This window comes from Macrosteles quadrilineatus, unplaced genomic scaffold (assembly GCF_028750875.1).
Source record: "Macrosteles quadrilineatus isolate MER2022 unplaced genomic scaffold, UCM_ALF_1.0 Scaffold_126__1_contigs__length_306307, whole genome shotgun sequence".
NCBI classification, from domain to species: Eukaryota; Metazoa; Arthropoda; class Insecta; order Hemiptera; family Cicadellidae; genus Macrosteles; species Macrosteles quadrilineatus.
Window position 1 is genome coordinate 217,481 of NW_026542719.1, and position 23,342 is coordinate 240,822.

At 36.5% G+C, this 23,342-nt stretch overlaps 2 protein-coding genes across 2 annotated transcripts in view; one reads left to right on the forward strand and one right to left on the reverse strand.

Moving 5' to 3' along the window:
• Positions 1-600: 600 nt before the first annotated feature.
• Positions 601-1,059, forward strand: LOC128982130 (uncharacterized). The gene has a single exon (XM_054401179.1). The coding sequence runs from the start codon at positions 601-603 to the stop codon at positions 1,057-1,059; it is 459 nt and encodes a 152-aa protein (XP_054257154.1).
• Positions 1,060-2,216: 1,157 nt separating this feature from the next.
• Positions 2,217-23,342, reverse strand: part of LOC128982126 (procathepsin L-like) — a 76,242-nt gene continuing 55,116 nt past the window's right edge. Inside the window, exons 6-7 of the mRNA XM_054401176.1 lie at positions 6,303-6,468; positions 2,217-2,508 (exon numbers count right to left, since the gene is read on the reverse strand). Coding sequence (XP_054257151.1) covers positions 2,300-2,508; positions 6,303-6,468 — 375 coding nt within the window. The 3' untranslated portion in view covers positions 2,217-2,299. The remainder of the gene's footprint in view (positions 2,509-6,302; positions 6,469-23,342) is intronic.

A 23,342-nucleotide genomic window follows, 5' to 3' on the forward strand; every position in this document is an offset into this window, starting at 1 on the left:
TTCTCTCATGGTCCTGAGAATGTTCTAGGTTTATTCCAGAATATTCGTGGTATATCCTCAATATCCTCAGTGAATATTCATGGAACCTTCTAAGAATATTCGTGTGCTGTGTGGGAAAGGACATCACAGTAGCTGCTAATGAAGGCATGAAACTAACACAATTTGATGTTTCTACTGGCTTTTGTACGGCAAAATAAATGAAGAAATTTATATGCATCAACCGGAAGGATTCAGTAATCAGTAATCACGTCTGCAAGCTTAATAGAAGTTTGTATGGTTTGGAACAAGCACCAAGATGCTGGAACGAGAGAGTTGGAATGGTCCTAAAAACTCGGACTGAAAAAAGATTGATGATGATCCATTTCTTTTTATCCGTAATAACAATGGACATAAGCTAATCGTTGTTCTATATGATGACGATGGACCCATTGCTTCTACTCATTATGAAGACTTGAATTAATTCTTAGTAGAATTGAAAAAAAAATTAAAATCAAGTCAAAACCAGTAGATTACTTTTTAGGATTGGAGATTTCCAAATCTGGTGAAAATATCAAATTAAGTACAGGAGGATATGTTTCAAGAATTTTAGAAAGATTCAACATGGGAAACTGCGGATCAGCCCCAACGCCTATGGTAAAATATGAACAGGACGAGACGTCTTTCCCGTATCGAAAAACTGTTGGAGCCCTTATGTACCTCATGGTTAGTACCAGACCGGACATAGCGTACGCAGTGAGTATAGTCTCTAGAAGCCTAGAAAATCCTACAATAAATGATTGGTGTCGAGTGAAGAGAATTCTCAGATATCTTGAGGGTACTAAAGATTGTGGAATCGTGTACAAGAAGCACTTTGGAAGTGGCGTTCTTAATTGCTACAGTGATTCAGACTTTGGTGGTGACTATGAAAAAAGGAGATCGACAACAGGACTACTCACTCTGTACGCAGGTGGAGCGATATCATGGATCAGCCAACGACAGCCTTCTGTTCAACTTTCAACTACAGGAACAGAGATTGTGGCTGCGAGTGAGGCTGCCAGGGGTACAATTTGGTTAAAGTGATTACTAAGTTCATTTAACTGAACTTAAAAGCACACATGTGATCTTCGTAGACAATGAAGCTGCTATATTTCTAGCACAGAATGCAGAGCATCACAGAAGAACCAAACACAATGAAATAAAACACTTTTTCATTCGAGAACAAGTGACAGCAGGAAACCTTGAAGTGGAGGAAATTGACACAAGTGAAGATCTAGCTGATTTTTTTTACAAAACCTCTTCTTGGACAGTTTGACAGTTGGTTTTGAGACAGAAACTTGGACTGGCTTAAAGTTCCTATGAAGTCTCTAAAGGAAGTCTTGAGTAGGGGGGTGTTCCATTTTCATTTCATTTTCATTTTTATTAAACGGCAAACACCATTTTACAAGTGAGTTTAACGAGATTACATTGCATTGTGCATTATACATACATATACGACAGAGCCATTTTGAAAATGAGCGAAAAACAGCTTCCAGTTTAAACACAAAATCAATAAGACAATCGATAAAAAAAACAACAATAAATAACAATAAAAATAAATAACAATATAAATAAATAACAATATAGTACATAACAATATAAATAAATAACAATCCCGTTATATTACAAATTATTATATTACAAGATGTTAATATTCGAGAAGATAATCAATCAACAATAGAAATAACACAAATAATTGAAAGGAATATATCATTAAAAACTATAGAAAACAACAACAAGGAGTAACAACAATTGATAAAGATTTTAAAAAATTTAACAGGGATTAAAATATTAAGAATGAAAACGATACAGTGATAAATCTCACACAAAAAGAAAAACTTGAATTGACAGAATAATATTGCTTGGCAGTTGGCACTTCCTCTCACTGTTGCACTGTTCACTGTTGTTGTCTGTGTTGCATATAATAACTATTGGACTATATTTATTATACTTTTAATACTCTTTGACTTCCTTAAATGTGAATTCAAATGTTTTTGTTTTACATATGGCATTGACAAATTGTATACCGTTATAATAAAGATTTTTTAAAGTTATTTTGATTCTTAGGCATCTGCAGATTAAAACTGTTTCGCAAAGAATGTAGGCATGATCTGGAACTTGAAAAAATGGAATTGCTCTTTTTCATGAAACAGAGGGTTTGAAGGATGTATATGCTTGGAAAAGTTAAAATTACACAGCAATTACATTTTACTAATTAGTTATAATTAACTAAACTGTAACAGCACAACAACTTTTAACTGCCCATTGGCCATTAAGTGATGGCCTAGAGGATGGGGTAGCTGGCATGGGAAGCAATACCACACATATTGTCGTGGTTCCTAGCCATCATGATGTATCCCTTCATTCCCCAGGAGGTTCCCCAGGAGTTCTTCACCAACCAGAAGTCTCCTCCATTCGTGGTAGTTCCGAACCCGATAACCAACATGCAGTGGTCTAGTTTCTGGCTGGAGCAGGCAGGCTCCTTGTAAACTCCTAAAATCACAACTTACACTTTATATCGTGCAATAAAACCAGAAGTTAGGATTGTTAGGAAAGAGTTAGCTACAATTTCAGCCTTCAAGGTACAGATACCATGGCCACTGTTGTAGTTTATATAATCAAACCTAGCTGTTCTCTGGCCCTTCTTGTACCTGGGACCTTCTTGTACAGGTTCTGATCTGACCTATACTATGTCGTGACGACCGTTTACCATAAATTAGGTAGTAGGCATACTTAAATGTATTTTTGTCTATAGTCATGCAATCGAGGAGTAGTTGATGTGTGAAAGGTAAAGGCGATGCACTTTTATCTATTATCAAATTCAAGCTCATTCTGTTATTCATGCACCACTTGTAAATGATCTGAAGATCGCCCTGAAGAGCACTATAGTCCTGTTTTGAAAAAATAACACTGTATATCTTAATATCATCAACAAATAGAAGGCGATTGGTAGAAATACAATTAACAATGTCTTTGGCGAAGATGATGAATTAATTGTCCTTGGAACAAAATGAATTGTAAACATCATGTTGAAGTTAATTTTATTATTCTAAGCTCAATTCCATTGTATTATAGTGACCTAACCTATAGATTTAATTGTGTCTACTTGGTTCAATAAACGAGCTTTTGAGTTATGAACAGCGTAGGGCACAGGATTGACCCCTGTGGTACCCCCGATGAAATTCAGATGAAGGCTTCAGATGTTGATGACGCAAATCTCACAGATAGCCGCCGATCTCTTTGGTAGCTGGAAAACCAACTAAGAAATGGACAAGTGATTTCATAGGCACAAAGCTTGTCAAGAAGGCGCTGAAGACAGACCCGGTCAAAAGTTTTAGAGAAATCCAGATAGAGGGTGTCGACTAGCTGGCCCTTCTCGAATGCCTCCATCACATAACTTTGAAAAACGATAAGGTAGAGTAGCCGTTGATTTGCCAGAGATAGATCCGTGTTGGAATCCTTCACCAGAATTTGTCACTTATAATACAAAGGCGTATTGTCACAGATATCATTGATATCAACTAATTTGGGCTCGCTATTAGGGCTCATCGCAGCCGGCAGACGCCATCTTAGTTAAGATGAGTGAAAAATACTGGCTTCACGTCACGGCCAACATGCTCCATCTATTGGTCTTATGTGATCGTTGAGTTCGCGTACAAACCTCGCTCGATTTTGAGAATATACATGTGAATAGATGTGGATTTCAAATAGTAATGAAGTTGTACAATGATATTGAACATTTATATAGGCTTGTATAGGCCGAGAGCTGGATTTAAAAAAAAAGTGTTCAAAAAAAGCTCACAATGTTATTCTTATGGGGAAAACGTGCCTAAAGTGGCGTCATACCGTATATTGCCACAACTTTACGTTTACACCTGAAAGGGTCATTAATATAAGAAATAGCTTTTTTAGCTTGGTATCGAATATATTTATGGGGAATAAGTAAGAAATAAGGTTTGACAATTTCATAGGGTATGTGGGCAAAGATCAGGATTTTTGGAATTGGTGGCAAAAAAAAAATGATCACCATGTTATTCTTATGGGAAAAACGCCCCAAGTGATGTCTCTTTCTGGGTTCGCCACTACTGGAGCTAATACGTCTTGGTGAGTTTTAGATAGTTTTAAAATAATATAATTTGCCTGAGAACATTTTGCACTAAAATTTGACTTTCAATTACTATAAGATACTCTAAGCTTAGACTTAGTAATAAAGTTAAATCGAACCTTAGACGAAATTACCCACGGTTAGTCTGTTTTATCTGGCAAAATTCATTTGTGAGGTACGTTTTTTGACACCCCCCATTTTAAACTCACAGTGTATACATGAAAATGTTAAATTTTATTATTTATTTCATTGTTTTCTAAACCGATCTGGAATATTCTAAGAGGTCTTATAGCTTTTATTAACTATGGAAGTGCGTGACTATAGTTAATCTGAAAAGCTCTAGAAAGCATATTCTAGATTTGTCTTGATCTTACTAAAATTATAGATGCTCTTACACCATTTTACATCATTCAGGAATTTTTTTTTGTACCACCACACCAAAAAAGTATGTATGTATGTCTTGAATAGTATAAAATATTCTCCCCACTAATAATTTAATAATCACCATTTCATTTTGATATGGGTATCCCATAGTTATTAGCTAACATAATAGTTAATAGCATAGTCGTTTATACACTAAAATATAAATTATAGAGAACTAGGCATTACAGCAGCAATTACAGATTCATAGTTATGTGTACAAATTTCAAAGAAATGCGCACTTTTTTGTACATTTCGTCGTGGTTTTCACCCAACACGATACATTTAACACCGAATTAACATTTTAACCTACAACAGAACACCAACAACAATAAACCTACAAATACCCAATGTTTTCACCAGCTGGTATGTTTAAAACAGCTTAGAAAAACTGTAGCAGTACTTCTATAAGAAAATGACCGGATCTCTAACGGCCTGTGGGGTAAAGCAAGGGTAATTTTAGATTTTTCTGATATTTCTGATATTCTGATACAATTTTTTCTAACCGTCCTTGGACCTTAAGCCTTAAAATGAATCCTCAACAGCCATGCTACATTCTACGTAGTTCAAGATATTTAATGGAACAAATACGGATTATAACAATATTACAATACAATATACAATATTATAAATCATATTACTAATCGCCCCCATCATTATTATCATTATTATCAAATTACTTTCTGGAAGTATTAAACGTACCAGTTTTATAACCAATATATTGTTATCATAAAAAGCTTAGAAGAAAGAACTAAGAAATACATAACCATATCCTAATCTTAAATAAAAAAACTACATTTTTAAATTTTTGAAAGCAAAAACAGACAAAACAAATGGCATTAACGATAATGTACAACAAATGATGTATTATTTTTAAGGATAGTATAAAGAATACAGTAACAAACAGTAAAGTATAAATATTAATACACGTTAAATCTCACGTAAATGTTAGCATTCTATAGGACTAACATATACGCTGTGAGAACCCTGGCCCTGGGGTGAAGCACTCACCACACATTGAGCTCAGCTTAAATAACATACAAAGATTAAAATTATAAAAAACCTGAAAAATCTTTTTAAAACATAGGGAGAGTTATAATCACTCAATGGAACCCTGTAGCAATATAAATTATCATTGATTTATTTCTATTGGCTTGTCCTAAATAACAATTAGTTTTTCTAAGTGAAAGATTTTAAAATACGATAGCAATAATTAAGCCAAATCAACTAAATTGCTAAAATAAGCTATTAGGCTAAATAATATTAGTGGTTGTATAAGGAAATACTTAGTCTGTTGCTCAACTTATTTTTCCCGTAGAAGTCTGGAGAAATTTCCGTCCTCCCTCAACGACTCGAGGGCCAGATCACATTTTTTAGCACCCTTTTTATCTACCTGCCAGATCCCCGGGTCAGTTTCAATGATCCAAAACTACCCTCCGACTGCGGATCAGTCTGTATGCAGCCCATTTGGGGAGTCATTGCGAACCGTGCGATTGGTGCTCCAATGTGTGAGCCGTTCACAAATGGCTATATGAGCAGCACATACTTTTCCCGTTTCTGCAGTGCATATTTTAGCTGCTACTCTCTGTAGTGTATTCCAACTTAGGTTGTCTATTGTAAGTTGTAATGTGTTGGTTAACATTTTTTTCACCTGAGGATGGGATTGGTTTCCAGATCCCAAAACGTTGTGTATTATTTTTTACCACCGTAAAGGAAAATTTTCGCAATAAACCTTTGAATGTGTAGTTATGATTAACGTTACCGCTCTTGTACAGAAGGAAGGAGTGGTGTCTGGCGTCGATGGCGACAGAAATAGGTCCAATCTTAGCCACAGCCTGCTGCAAAGCCTCCTCACTTTCTCTAATCACATCCAAGTAGCCATAGATCATGACTGTCTGTTCGTGACGACTGAATCTGCATGAGCCATTCTGTAAAGTTAATGTTAGAATAATATACTTATGTCCAAAGTCCAACGTCACACATAGTGTGGTAAAACACGAACGTTATTTTCTACCGAGAGCTAACTAATCAGATTAACCAAGGAGTACGCGTCTGATTGTCACCACGACAGATTGGTACCACGTCAGATTGGCACCCCTGATAGGGGTGACGATCAGATTGTGGTTAACGACATATTGGAAACCCGAGGAAGGATTTATGCCAATCTGTCGTGGTGACAAGCTGACGGCGGCCGCAGAGGTGACAATCAGTCGTAAGGCCTCTCGCCCACTATACGATTTCAGTCGTACGACACTGTGTCGTACGATATTCTTGTCGTATGTGTGGTCCTCGCCCACTATACGACACTTTATCGGATAAATGACCAGTTGCTCGGTAGCCATGGAGGAGTGAGTGTGTTGCGCAATATCTTAACCATGTTTTTTTTTTCAAACAATGGATCCGTTACGTGTTGTTGCTATGTGGCTGCTATGGCGTAGAATTAAGCGTCGTAGGGTTAAGCGGAAGTATTGGATTCACCCTATTAATCAAAGTAGGGAACACACAACACACAGGATCATTTCAAACTCTTTTTGATGAACTTCGGCGTGATGATAACAAGCTTTTCAACTACTTCAGAATGTCTGCTGCATACTTTGATGAATTACACCAGAAAATAAAAGCTACAATTGCTTACCAAAATACTAACTGAGGAACTGCATCACTTCTAAAGAAAGTCTAGTTATTAGGGTACGTTGAGGTTAGTAAGATTACATTATATATTTGATACGTTTTGTTGGAAGTGGTCAATGTGAGGCTTCATCATTAAAAAAGTAATTTTTTTTATGTTTAGATTTTTCCTAAGTTAATGTAGGTTAATGTTAAGTTAATGTTCCTATTTAAAGACATCTTAAAATTATACGAGTCCGTGCCATTTAACAAGTTTTTAACATTACTTATGTTTGTCATATTACTTTCATAGGTTTTGGTCATAGGTGTGTATGTTCGAACAGGTTTTGTTTTGTTTTTAAATATTAATACTATTTGTTTAAACATATAATCTGCAAAAAGTAATACTTAGGTATTTTAGACAAACTATTTAACACAATATAATTAATAACAATTGTTATACAAAAATTACGGAATAATAAAAGTCGCATTGTTTTATAATTTTGTTTAAATATTTACTTATAAGTAATGCAGTGCATTAAAATAATATGAAGAAAAAATATGAACGAACTGTCAGGAATACAGACAAAATCAAAATCACGCAAAATGTTGGCTGAAAAGACAAAAACTAAGCGATATATCAAACATTATAATAAACAAGTAGCCTATGAATTAATTGTAAAAAATATATGCATGATCAAAATTATGCAAAAAACTATTTCAAAAGACGAAAACCCCATTTTAAATGACAAAACTTAAATTAGCGAAAGTCATGCGAAGTGAACAGCGAGAAGGCTCAGCGTGAAATAGGACTAGGAGGACTTGGGGAGAACGCACGACATACGATAAAAATCGTATAGTGGGCGAGCGCACATTTGATCATACACGCCACTGCGAGTTAGACAGTCGTACGACAGTCGTGTATCACAGTGGCAGTGGACGACTGCTTCACGACAGTTTATCGTAGTCGTGAGATTATCGTACAGTGGGCGAGCTCTCATAAGATCCAATGGTTCACTGTTGAAATGTTGTCGTTCCGACACAGTGTCGTACGACCGAAATCGTATAGTGGGCGAGGGGCCTAACAGTACACGCCAGATTGGAACCTCGAGAAAGGGGTTGTGCCAATCTGTCGTGGTGACAAGCTGACGGGGGCCTCAGAGTCGTAACAGTAACCGACAGAATGGCACCCCTACCCTCAATAGGCCCTCCATTTCGTTTTGCTTATAATAAAACATCTCTAACTTCCCCCAAAACCCACATAATCTGGTTTTTAAAAAACAGAAACCTGTCTCTAATTAATGCATATCAATTAATGCATACACATTGATAATAACATTAACTTTAATGAATTAATCGATTTTTCAAATCACCGGGGGACGAATTCCTAAACGTAAGCATACCTTGAGTTGTAGATTATCTTAAAGGTCTTACATGTAGTAGATCAAAACAGCACAAACCGCTTTGTAAATGGTTTATCTAGGATTTTAATAGTATGATATTAAACTCAAGATTACAATTTGGAAAACGGCTGATGCCTACTAAAGTATTTGGCAAAAATGAATGGAACCTTGCAATCATGTTTATAATGCAATGAAAAAATGTAACATTAATAACATATATTTTACTTGTTCATGGGACGGCCCATGAAAAAAGTCATGGAATATTTCGATGTAGGCCCACCTTGAGTTATAACTCGTTTCATAGGTATCTGTTTGTAGATCACAACAGCGAAAACCTGCTTAAAAAAAGGTTTATTCATTCAGAAGTTACAGCTTGTCAAAGAAATGACAAATTTATCATTCAGTTTACTAATATAATTTCAATTAAATGGGATTTTCCATGCATTATGGAGTAATTAATTATTATATAGTTGAGAAGCTGTAATTTCTGACTGAATATCTATCTTTTTGTAACCATGATTGCGGTTGTGTGCAAGTAGGCTTACGTTATAAATTAATTACTTCCTTCGTGGAACATCATTTTGACAAGTGAAAAATTAGTAATTCGTGTTGATTTGTCTTTGCGAAAGAAACACGACTCCGAAGTTTCATTTATTTCAGCTAAGTACTTTAATCATTATTAGACGTTTTACAAATTTTTGCCTTGAGTTTAATTGCATAGCTTTTGAAGTATTTAAGGAACTGTAAATTCTCATTAGATCAACACTTAACGTTGCGGTTTGCGCTATTTTTAGTAATGGCAATATAAGGGTTTTATCCCACTTGGGGCGTTTTTTCCCATAAGAATAACATGGTGATCATTTTTTGGCCACCATAACCAAAAATCCTGATCTTTGCCTAAATATCCTTATATAATTGTAAAACCTTATTTCTTACTTATTACCCATAAATATATTCGATATCAAGCTAATAAAGCTATTTCTTTCATTTATTGACCCTTACAAGTGTAAATGGAGAGTAGTGGCAATATACCGGTTTAACGGCACTTGGGGCACGTTTTTCCCATGTTTTTCTTATGGCGATTATTGGGTCCGCGTAATTGGCTAACTCTGGAACTCGCTAACCCCATGTTAAACGCCCTATCTTCAAATTTGGTCGATGAGAGGAACTCGCTAACTTGTTCGGTTTCGGAATTGGCTAACGAATTGGGTTAGCGAATTCCGTCCTCGTACGGAAGTCGCTAACTCGGTCCCTCGGCGGAACTCGCTAACTCCCAAACAGAAGCCTCGCGGGCCGTCCAATGGGAGCCTAGCACGAATATTTTTGACCAGTGTTGCCGAAAGTGTAGTACCTATATCGTATCGGTAACATAATGTCGTATCCTACGATTAATTAGGAGTAAGAGCAACGTAGTCGATAAAATAAATATATTTGGAAGTATGTTTAACATTAATCTTATGATTATTAGGGTGGAAAATGCATTATAGTCTTACCATAGACTAACCAACATAAGTAAACTTTACATCCCATTGTAAACTCTGAAGCTCGTTTTTGGTGTCTAGTTTATGTCTAGTGACACTGATCGCTAGTGTCGACAAAATTGTGTTTCTATTATTTGATAGTTAACTTCATGATTTGTTCTTTACTGTTTGGTTATATAACTAGGGGACGTGTTATTAGTTGTGATTATAACGTTTTATTTGGTTAAACGAAGCTTTTAATGACTGAAAACAAGAACCAATTATTGTAAACTAAACACGACCTCTAAAGACAGTGCATCGGACAGAACTAACAATAAAACTGTCTTCAGCTGATCCATAAGGCTGAGAAATCATACTAATATTATAAATGTGAAAGTTTGTGTGTTTGTGTGTTTGTTTGTTTGTTTGAAGTTCAATCACGCTTTAACTACTGGACGGATTATGCTGAAATTTGGCATAATGATAGCTCACATTCCCGATTAACATATTAAGCCTATTCTTATCTCAAAAATCCTTCCAGGCTCCACCCCAGGGGCTCTATGGATCCCTATGTTAACCTTATGAGTAATCACATTTAAAAGGAATTAAGGAATTTAGTCAGCTTTTTCAACTAAACAAGTTGGTTCTATGATATGTAATAGCATTAAAACGTTATAAGGTTTACCAACAGGGTACAACACGATTAGGCCATTTATTGTTTGAATTTTTGACAATTAGCTAATTGAACTAAGCAGCAACAAAAGCTGTGATACGCAATGAGAACTATCAAAGTAGGATTGTTTACAGTTATTTTTAGGCCTATATGACCATTCAATGAATCATTTGTGATATTGTGCAAAGGTTTGATAATTTGTTTTCTATTGTTTAGGTGCAGTAGTAGAGCATATGATAAATATGATAAATATGATAAATATGATGGCTATGGTAAATGTGTTATACTATAGCATACCGTAAACTTCAAGAACCAAATTTTATCAAACTGTGTCGTCCCCCATTGCAAACACAAAGCTTGAGTATGACTGCAATAAACATTTTACACTTATATGCCAACCCCGTACGAAGGACGGGTACTCTGCTAGTGTACTAATATAAGGGAGTATGTGTTATATGTGGGTTTCTTACTTGAATAGTAGCTTTTTGGTATGCAAAAAGATAAAAATGCACATTTAATTTGGATATATTACATGTTATGAAATATCTATTTTCGTAGTCCGCCATTTGTTTCTTTTATTTGAATGAATACAATTTTGTGAACTTCTGCAAATAAAATTGTTGAGTTCGCAGTTTATATACTGGGCTTGTAACCTTGAATCATAAATCATAATAACACGTTTACACGTTAAACGTCATTACAGAATTACATTGTACTGGTAATTTATTTTTAAATAGAGCTATTGAATTTAAATAAATAGTTATCAATACATTATAAAGTGGTAGGCTTAAAATATATTCATGGATTACATTAAAAATGAGTCTATGCATAAATACAACTTGCAAATTTATTTTATCATAGGCTATTAGAACCCGGGTCATCCTCTTAATTTTGTTGAATTAATATTAATTTTACGTCTTTCAGTAGGCTTATTTTTAAAAGTCTAGAGTTTTTCTCCAGGCTGGTTCTAAATGGACCCAGGCGTTCTTGTTTGCTACAATTCTTATGAATGCCATAGCTAAAATTACTTGATCTTATCGAAAAACAAAGCTATTGTCCATTGTGTAGCTCAGTACCGGTGAACGGTGGTGATCCGAGCAATGGCTTGGTATCGTTTATATAGTTTGTGAAAGCAATATAAAAGAAACCCAAAACTCAAATCAGGAAAATCAGCAAATTCGTTTATTAAGAATCGTGAATTAAAAAAAAAAACCCTGTCACGTTTTATTATATGAATATTATATCTTCTCCTATTTTTTACTAGTGGTGCTTAGGTGTACAATCTAAAAACGGTTTTAAAACATGAAACATTATTGCTAAAAAATGCAACACATTTTAGAATTAGGCAACTATTTACTAGTAGACCTACAATGCTTTGGTTCAAACTATTAGACCTAGATAAAAACTTAGTCTATGTCATCATATTTGTACACGTAAGTTGGACGGTTCAACGACGAACATTTGATTTTAAATCTATGAATTATTAGTTATGACAGTTACGATAGTTGATGACTGTATTAATTCATGGTTTTGGGTTATTACGACATTACGATTAAATCTGTTTTCCGTGTTTGAGAACTTGCGTGTATTTTAGCTTAATTTCGTAGGGGTCTAATTATTTAGTACCAATTAAACTGAATTTTCAATATTTTTCATATTCTATTATTTTAATTTGTACTGATGGCATTTATTTGTAAGATCGAAATCATAAACATTTAACTGGCCATTGTACAGTTAAATAAATAAACACTTTTCATGATTTTTCTATTGTCTTTGAATAACTTTGGGCTAGTTATCTGTTAAAAGTGGAATTGATAACAACAAAAAAATACTGTATCTTCATTGACACTGACATTTTGAAATACGGCAGTGTACGATTATTTTGTCGTACAAGGTTGGCAACGCTCCGTGCAGTGGGCGCGGCCGGGTTAGCGACAAAATCAAGTTAGCGGGTTTCGGAGTTAGCCAATTCCTGACTGAGACGGTTAGCCAGTTCCAGAGTTAGCCAGTTCCGACACACGACCGAGTTAGTGAGTTCCTGAGTTAGCCAGTTCCTACGTCTTGGATTATTTTTGGCCCCTTTTTTTAAGACCCTGATCTTTGCCTATACAAGCCTATATAAATGTTCAATACCATTGTAAAACTCCATTAATATTTCAAATCCACATCCATTTACATGTATATTCTCAAAATCGAGCGAGGTTTGTACGCAAATTTGGGCGTGCTCCCGGCCGTGGACACTGCCCCAAGAGCCAAGTTCGCGGTCAAGAGACTAGGGAATCCCCAGGTGGTAACTATTCTATATACAGAGGTGACATCCGCATAATATTTTATTCTTGAACATGAGGTCCACCAGGCAACAATGTCCTGCGTCGCTCTCCAAGAGGAGCCACTTGATCCGCCACTACAAGTTAATACATCAAATGAAGGTGAAACTGAGCAAGGTTTGTGATTTAATCTATGATAATAATATGGCACTAAAATCGCAAATATTACAAAGTCATGAGAATTGTAATTTTTGTAAGAAAAATGTTGTTGGTCATTTTTAAAGACATGTCAATTCTTGCATAATTGTCCATATGCAATGATTGAATTTGTTGGTGAATCGATTGGAACTGAACTTAAAAAATACTCTTCAGTCTTGCCCTCTTCCAATAAAATGGACTTTAGTAAGGAGAATCAAATTTATAAAATATTCAATGGATCAAAATGGACAATTAGTTAAAGAAAAAGAATGTATTGCAGATTTTAAAAGCCTTACTACCATAACTATTGAGAAAAGAGATTTAATACCCCAAATTGAAAATGCACTTTTAAAGATTGATGCTTCCATACACAAATATCAAGCCCAAGCCAGTGGATGGATATATGACCATACTAAATATTGGCAGTTACATGTTTACAAGTATAAGCCCCTAACTCCAAAGTCATATATCCCCACACCAAAAACTATTCAATCGAAACATGCAGTTTTAAATAAAAAAAAATGCTTTCTTTGGTCGATATTAGAAGCTTAATATCCAAGGAATGCTAAAAATGAAAATGCTAATAGAGTCTCTAATTATTTACTGCATAAAAGTCAGTTAAATATGACAAACATAAAGTATCCTGTGAAAATATCTGATATAGATAAATTTGAAAGACAAAATAATATAAGTGTTAATGTATTTGGGGTTGAAGATGAATGTATATATCCATTAAAAACAACCAAACAGAATAGTAATACTCATATAGATCTATTGTTATTACAAAAAGGTCGTAAATTACATTATTGTTTAATTCGTGATTTTGATAAGTTAATGCTACGGTCTACAAAAGATAACAATAAGAAGTATTTTTGCAAGTTGTGTTTGCAACATGTTTAAACTAATAATATATTAGAACGTCACACAACATATTGTAAAAACTTTGATGCCCAACGAGTGGAAACGTCCAAACATGATACATTACAATTTAAAAATTATAAATATCAACTTAAAGCCCCATTTATGATTTATGCAGATTTTGAATGTTTTATAAACTCAAACAACCATACTCCATCTTGATTTGCATTTGTTGTAGTGAGAGATTCTAAGATTATTTTTGAAGAGTTATATAGTGGCGAAAATGTTATGGACGTGTTTTTCAAAAGGTTGTTTGAGACTTAGGACTTCATTAAAAGTCAATTGGCGATAAAAAATCCCCTTTGTGCAAAAACTCCTGAACAATAGGCATCTTTCCAAAAAAAAAAACGCATTGTCACATTCGTCAAAATCCCCTATATTTTTATAGGGTGAGAGATCATTGTCATTCAAATGGCCACTACCGTGGAGCTGCCCACAATGATTGTAATTTAAACTATAAAGTAACTTAGAAAATTCCAATATTCTTCCATAACTTAAAAAATTATGATGGTCATTTAATAATGCAACACTTGGGAAAATTTAATGATCGTAAATTAAATTGCATTGCCTAAAACTTTCTGTCCCTTCCATTATACAAATTAGCTTCCAATTAAAATACATTTAGATTCATAGACAATCCACTACTACAACGCAAAGGTGTACTTCCCTATGAATATATGACGGGACCAGATAAGTTCGCAGAGTCTCTACCCCCAAAAGAAGCAATTTTCAGTACTCTAACAAAAGGACATCTCTCTTCCAACGAATAAGAACATGCTAAAAATGTCTGGACCCATTTTAATATAAATAACTTACAAGAATACAATGATTTATATCTTAAAACAGATGTATTGCTACTGGCTGATGTGTTTGAGACATTTAGAGACCTGTGTTTAAAGGATTACAAACTGGACCCCTTACATATGTATTCACTTCCTGGATTAAAATGGAAGGCCTGTCTTAGAATGACTGGTATAAAATTACAATTATTTCAAGATATTGACATGCATTTGTTCATAGAAAGTGCAATCAGAGGAGGAGTCAGTATAATTTCCACACGTTACGCCATAGCCAATAATAAATATATATGGGCGAACACTATGATCTCAATCAAGAGAGTGTGTATTTAATATATTTATATTGTAACTCACTATACTCCACAGCAATGTATGAGCCACTAACTGTGGATGAATTCCGTTGCACTAATGAGATAGACTACAAAATATACAAAAATAATCGAAATGATGAGTTTGGATTCATTTTAAAATGTTGATTTAAAATATGATTAATGCTTACATGATTTACAGGATGACTATCCATTTGCACCAGAGAAAATGAATGGCAAATTAATTACTAATTTAAATGACAAAACTAAATATATTTTACATTACAAAGCTTTACAAAAATATGAGGAATTGGGTTTGATAGTTACAAAATACCAAAGAATTTTAAAATTTAGACAGTCTAAATGGCTTGCGCCCTATATTAATTTAAATATTGAAAAACGAATATGGGATAAAAATGATTTCGAAAAAGACTTTTACAAATTGTTAAATAATAGTCTCTTTGGTCGAACAATGATGAATCAACGAAAGTTTAGTGATATATATCTCAAGGATGAGTCATTATTAACAAAATATGTCACTAATCCAAGGTTTGATTGTAGCAAAAAGTTCGATAACAATTTACATGCTATACATTTAAATAAATTAGTGGTAAAGTTTAATAAACGTATATATTTCGGAATGACAATTTTGGATATAAGTAAAGTAATAATGTATGATTTCCACTATAATTATATGTGAAAATGTAAGAACAAAAGATTTCTAATGACAAACACTGAATCTTTAATGTATTCTATAGTTACAGAGGACTTTTACAAGGAAATAGAATGTGACTTGCACTATTTTGATACGTCTGGATATAGAAAAAGGCCATTTCTTATACTCTGATAAAAATAAAAAAGTTACTGGCAAGTTTAAAGACGAATACGTACTGTTCAATTTGTACACGGCAGACCTTCCTACCTGTGTGCAACCTGAGTGAGTGTTGTGCTCAACGGGGAATCTTTGACTTTGTGTGACAAGTCAAAGACTCTTGGCGTTGTGCTTGATAGCAGCCTCACCTTCTTTGGCCATGTCACACATGCTTCGCAGCGCGCGGTAGGGAGGCTGAGAGGGCTTTAAACATTCAGAAGTCTGCTGTCAGAATCTGCGAAGCTGCGCCCCATGCAGTCAAGGTCCTGTCGGTGTTTACATATTGTCTCCCTGCTTAACAGCATCTCTGTGGAAGACATGAACCGAATGCAAAAACTCCAAAATTCTGCTATTCGATTCATTATTTGCCTCAAAAAATTTGAACACATCACTCCATTCAGAGCTGTAGCGGGGATGACAACGGTAGACACTGTTTGCAGGATAATGACGTACTGCATGGTGCACAAGGCTCTTGTCTTACAGGAGCCACAGTACCTTCTTGAGAGGCTCTCTTTCCGGGAGGAGGTCTCTCAGCGCAGTACTCGCCATGGTGGTCTCCAGCTTCACTTTCCAAGAGTGAGGCTTGAGTTTGGAAGGAGAAGCTTCTCTTATTTTGACCCAAAGCTGTACAACGATCTCCCTTCTGGCCTCAAAAAATATGCCTTGTCGTCCTTTAGGGTTAAGATAAAAGAATTGTACGCCTATAGGTTATTATTGTTTTATTTATATTGTATTGTTTCTGTTTTGTTATTGCTCTATTTATTTATTTATTTGTTAGTTTAGTTATTGTTATTGACGAAAGTTGTTCTGAAAAGCAGTTGTACTGAGAAACGCTTGATAAATAAAGGCATTTTTATTTATTCATTTATTAGTTAAATAGTTTGTAACTCGAGACCGGTTGGATCGATTTTAATGATTTCTGATTTGTTGGATTCGTCTTTAACCCGATTAACAGATATGCATTTTCAGTTCAGTATTTAAATTTAGAGTTAAGCACTACCGTCAACAAACTGTATATGTTAACATAGACAAAAAGAATTAAATAAAGCATATGAAGAAAAATATGATGCATTTTGATCATATACATACATCAATTTAAATATTTTCGAAACAGCTGATTATACAGTTGACAGAGATAATGTTATTGAACGTCATTTTCAGTTGTTTCATGTTGCATGTGATAGTTTTGAAAAAGCTTATGAAGGCTAACGGTTGATTAGGTTTTTTTACTGTTATGGGGTACAAAGTTCGCCAGGTCAGCTAGTTTGTAATGTACAGTTCGCTCAATTTTTTTGTAATCAGAAGAAACAATAAAATACTTGTTATATTTATTGTTTTTCGTGTTAACAGTAACATTTAGCAAACTGATTTCAATTTCGTACCAAGTTTCAGTGCTCAACTTACAAAAATAGCTGAGTAACCAGGAAAAACCATTTTAGGATAATTTCATCTCTGAGTTAAAATTTGACTATTTTCTGGTAGTTTAATGTTGAGACACATGAACATCACATGAACATGAACACATGAATCTCAAGTTTCAGACATTTTCTATTGAAAATTACATTTTTATTGTTAGGGGTGGTTCAGAGGGTAGTTCACCCTTTAGAGTCATACTATACTTAAGTGGTAATGGTAACAAACCATCCTGCCAAGTTACAACTTTAAACAATTTCAAATACTACAGATAGGCCCTATTACAAATTATGTGATTTGGTAACTGAATCAGAAGAATATACTGTTTCAAACTAAACATGGAACGGGGAGAAGTGACTACAAGGAATCCTAATTGGAGAGAAAGTTATTCACGGCCGACCTACTTGTGGTGGTTTGGCGACCGACCGATCACTACTGACCTACTTACGTAACGGTTGCGACCAGCTGTAGAGAGTAACGATGGATATCATTCTGTATTTGATCTTAACGGAGTGTGGATGTACGGACTGCGCACTGTGTTGTTCGTTCGCGGTGACAAACATCCGCTGCAGTAATGTGTTTGTGTGTGCGTGTGTTTGGACCACATTTGGACTACATGTTTAAATATGGCAGCTTTGATTGCACTCACCAATAAAAGGTAATGTAAAAACTAGGTAACTATAGGTAATTTAATTTGCTTTTGAAACTTTAGATTTAGTGAAATTCCTTTAAATTTCCTGTCGTTCTCTCTAGTTTTTCTTGTGTGATTAGACTTGGCTTGTCCATAGTTAAGATTAGAACAGAGTTAACATCAGAACAGAGCTAGTAAATGTTAACAGTCTCCGTTGAAGGTTCGACACTGAATGCTATGATGTTGGACACTTCCTTACTTAGTAGGTGGAATTACCCGACAGTAAGGAAATTTACCTGCGAAGCAGGGTAAACCTCCCAAACGGCCCCCTTCACAACTGGCTCCCGCATAAAAGTAGTGGCAGTGAACGGACTGTAGTCAGTCTCACCCAACTGGTAGAGCTGACTGGTTGTGTGTAGACTGACTGACTTTTGATTAAAACCTTTCGTTAGATTTGGCCAATCTAGCTTAATGTTTTAGTCAATATCATGTGCTGCATGTTGGTTTTAGCTTTTTTTACTGTAGCTTAGGTGGTTAAATTTTATGGAGTGCATAGTGTCTTTGGTACTTGAATTGCGCAGCGTGTTGTATTTTTTGTAATCATGTGATATTTCAGCTAACAAAGGATAAAGAAGTCCCCATTACAATGAACACTCTTTTTGACTATAAATATTCTATATATTTAAAATTTAAGTCAACCATTTTGTAATTGGTTGAGAGGTACTATAGCCTGCATACCATTCTTCATTTGGTTTAATAAATTTTAAATTTTGTTGTCATTGGTAGTTTACTTATGTCAGCTAACAATGAACACTTTCTTGTGGATGTAAATATTCTATATATAAAATTTATTAACGGTTTTGTAATTGACTGAAAGGTCCTATGGCCTGCATATCATTATTCATTTAGTTTAATTAAAGGCCACAGCCACCCATGACCCCCATTCAGAGGAGTTCCCGAAAGGGTTCAGCTGTGGAGACACCTAGGGCTCTGTGGGAAAAACGGAGAAGAGGCAATTGAGGTGGGTGGAGGTCGCCTCCATGAAGAATGAGGCAGTGAAGGCACAGCGAACCGGCGTGGCCCAAACTCGGCCCGGCTCAACCCCTGCTCGGAGATAGGGGTGGCCAAAAAAACTCAGGACGGACGCATTCCTGGTCAAATCCTCGGGAGAGAGATCTTTCGCCGAAGTCCTTGGTGTGTATAAGGCAAAAGCTAAGCCGGAGAAGACCGATACGGTTTTACGGTCGATTAGACAAACCTGGAACGGGGACGTTCTCCTTGAACTGGGTAAGTCGAAAGACAAGGCTGCTTTTACTGCCAAACTGAAGGCAGCTGTTGAAGGCCAGGGCACCGTCCGTGCTCTTGAGCCTAAAACATCAATCAAGGTTCGAGACATTGATTGTGTGTTGACGAAGAGCGACGTTGTTGAGGCCCTGAAGAAAGCTGTACCCGAGCTTGCCAGGCGAACGGCCATTCTAAGGGTGTGGCTCACTAAACCCAATAGGAGTCAGCAGCGGATGGCGGTCGCCGAAATGGCAGACGCACACGCCAGTAAGGTTTTGGCACTCCAGAGAGTCGGCTGGGTCAATTGCAGGCTCAGACGGAGGGTGGAATCAAAGAGGTGTTTTAAGTGCCTTGGTGTCGGCCATTCCTCCCGAAACTGCAAGGGCTGCGACCGAAGAAAAAACTGCCTTCGATGCGGGGAGGTGGGTCATATCTGTAAGGACTGCCAGGTCGAGTCTTGTTTCCTTTGCCAAGAAAATGGGCTCGCTGATAAACACTTAAAGCAAATTGCTGCTTCTGGACAGTGTAGTGTATTTAAAACTGCACTACAGCAAGCGAAATCACTCCCACGAAGATAAGAATCCTTCGGTTCAATCTTGAGCGGTCCAGGACGGCTGACGCACTTCTCTGTCAGTTTGCTCTCGAACACGATGTCGACGCGCTCTTAATCAGCGAACAGTACCAGTATCAAGATATTGATCCATCTTTTTGGTTCCCTGTTAGTCTTGGTACTGCTGCTTTGTGGGTTCGTAATGCAGCTAAATTACAAGTGCGGGGTCACGCGAATGGCCGAGTTTTTGTTTGGGTTCGGTACAGGCATGTCACTTATTTCAGTGTCTACCTTACTCCCAACGAGGCTATCTGTGACTTTTGTGAGAAGATAATCACCTGGAAGAGAGCGTGTGCAACACCACCGGACACGTCGTCGTGGGTGGGGACTTTAATACTAGGGCTGTCGAGTGGGGAATGACCCTCACCAACTCCCGTGGCAAGTATATTCTGGACTTATATTCAGCCAGAGCCGAACTCGTTGTCGTCAACAAGGGCAACACGCCAACTTTCCGCCACCCTGGGATGAGGGGGACGATTCCAGACATTACCCAGGCACCTGAGTCCCTTTTGCCAAGGATCAGAGCCTGAAGAGTCCTGGAGGATTACATGGCCAGTGACAACCATTACATAGTTTTGACGTTCTGGATGGTCATCAGAGACAAGTAGCCGCGTTTCGCCAAGTACCCGTTCGATAGAAATTTAAAAGACTGAACGTTGCAAGTGGTCTTCAGCAAAAGTTTTTAACTTGTTTCCTAGCAAAGATGGTATAAGTTGAAGATGAGAAATAGAAAAATGCAAACAGCTGCTATAGCCGGCCTACAACAAACTTTTGTATTAGGTAATGTGTTTTGTTCTAAACTAAATGTTGAAGTGAGGACACTTCAAGGCCGGGAGTATGTTCAGTTCTTTTAGATAATTTTTCCTACTAGCCTTCACATTTAATATTAAAATCAACAACTGATCATTGTAAATCTGAAATTCGTAATATTGTTAAATAAAACATTCCTTTCTGTTCTTCTTGTAAACATGGTTTACTATTTTTCTCTCTCTTAATATTTCATTAATACTCACAAACACTCTACAATGAGGCTTACCAACAGGGTTCAGCACTATTATGTTTTTTGCATTTATTACAACTAGCAACACAAAGTTGTATGGTACACAATGAGAACTTTACCTTTTCCATGGTTTAGGTACAGTGGTAGATCATTAGGGCTATGGTAGATGTGTGCTACACTATAGGATACCGTATAAATTAAAATACCAAATTTCCTTAAACCGTGTCCTCTCCCATAACTGCAATAAGCATTATATACTTTAATGCCAACCCCTTACGAAGGACGGGTACTCTGCTAGTTTTACAATAAAACAGCAATTCTGCAATTTTTACGATGTGAAAAGCGTTGAAGTCAGATTTGCAGCCGATTCGCACAGACGCACCAGGGCTAGGGATATACAGACGCACACTAATTATAAGTAGCCTACAGTAGAGAGAGTAATAGTCAATTGAGAAGTGTATAGACCTAGTCAATGATACCACCTTCCATCGCATACCTGCCTCTTCCATAATTATTATCACCACAATACAACTACTATACACAATTTCCAGTAGGTCTGAATAGAAACAACCTAAAATAAAACGATAGTATCCAATAAAATTCACAGTACACATAATTTAACTTTGGTGTCCGAACATCAAAACTAATCGTCACGCCTATACTTTATATCAATTTCAATTTAAAAACAATAACAGTTTGTTTTGAATCAGCTGTTTGGTTCAAACAACATTCATTTGGAAAAAAACTAGTCAGATGTAGCTGGAATATAAAAAGTAAACACGCTAGTAAAGCTAATGACGTTATTGTCAATGTTTATTATCCATACCGTTATCAGTTCTATCCTTGATAATTACCCACCCTCATTGAATAAATGTTCATCGTAATTTCCCATATTACTTAATTTAAACAACAATATATTCATAGTTGAAATAAAAAGATATTTTCACGTTCATGTTTTGCTCGGAGGGTCATGAAACCGATAAATGTAAGCCTTTCAAAAAAAGCAGAGGTCGCGCAGCGGTGAAAGATGATAATTGAAAAAACTGTGTTTCTTATGCTTCCATCGTCACAACATCAAATTTTGTAAGTTAAAGAAACCTTGTGGAATCAATGGGTGCAAACTATCCCACCATCGCCACTGTCCGCTGTAGTACAGTTGAGAGGAGAAGGTGAGGTGACAGGTACTGTACTCCTGGTACAGCCTCATCCTCCCAACGGTCCAGTTTTTATCTCTGGCAACATCACTGGATTATCGCCCGGTAAACATGGGTTCCATATACACAGCTTGGGTGACCTCCGAGAGGGCTGCAAAAGTACCGGCTCCCACTACAACCCATTCCAGACTAACCACGGAGGACCGGTGGACCCGTTCAGACATGTGGGAGACCTTGGCAACATAGAGGCAGGAGAAGATGGTGTCGTGACTCTCCAGATGTCAGACCATGTAATCTCCCTGAGCGTTCCTCAGAGTGTGCTGGGCCGTAGCATCGTCGTACACGAGAAGGGTGATGACCTGGGCCGAGGCGGTGACCAGGAGTTTCTCAAGACTGGTAACGCCGGTGGACGTGTCGCCTGTGGGGTGATCGGCGTCGCGCAGAGTATGTCAACTCCACCTCCAGCGCCCCAGACACCACCCCCGGGGTCAGAGGCCGCCGCCCCCTACCCTGCTGAGGCTGAACAACAGTGAACAACACCTTACATCATGCTATAGCGACTGCACGGAACTATTGAAACCTCTACCAAAGACACCTAAGGGAAATTTCAATGCTTTACTTTTCTGCATGTTCTCTTGCTAGATAATCTGAATTAAAACGTGTTTAATGTTGTGACGAAAAAATGGCGATTCCGTGCCAAAACAAAATAATTAATTTCAATAAGCACTTGAACTACAAAATGATCAGAGTTTATGCACAATCAAATTAATCTTTACCGCACAGAAAATTGTGAGAGAGAGTTTGAGACTTGAGTTCAGTGAAATAATAACGAAAAATAAACATGTGGCTTTACAAAGGACGCCGAGTCAAAGTTCAAAGTAACAAAGTGGCAAGTTTCCAAAGCGTGATTCAAAGCACATCCGGCTCGAAGGACCAAAATGTTCGACATGAGAGTTAATAGAGATTAGAAAAAAAAACAGTGTCACATACCTTTAATTAGTAAATCCAACACTGGAAGGTTACAGGGGGAATAGGGATTGGGTGAGCTCACCACGCTGAGAGACACACAAGAAGTTCTTGAGGTTCTGATGCACACACTCGAAAGGGAGAATTTAGTGTTATTAATCACTGATTTAAGAGAAAGATGTTTTATAGTGGGGACACTTCCACCACGAGGTGGTCAAAAGACCGAGATCGCCATAAAAACG

Coding starts and splice junctions, on each gene's coding strand:
- LOC128982130 (XM_054401179.1), top strand. CDS start 601: ATGGGAAACTGCGGATCAGCCCCAACGCCTATGGTAAAATATGAACAG.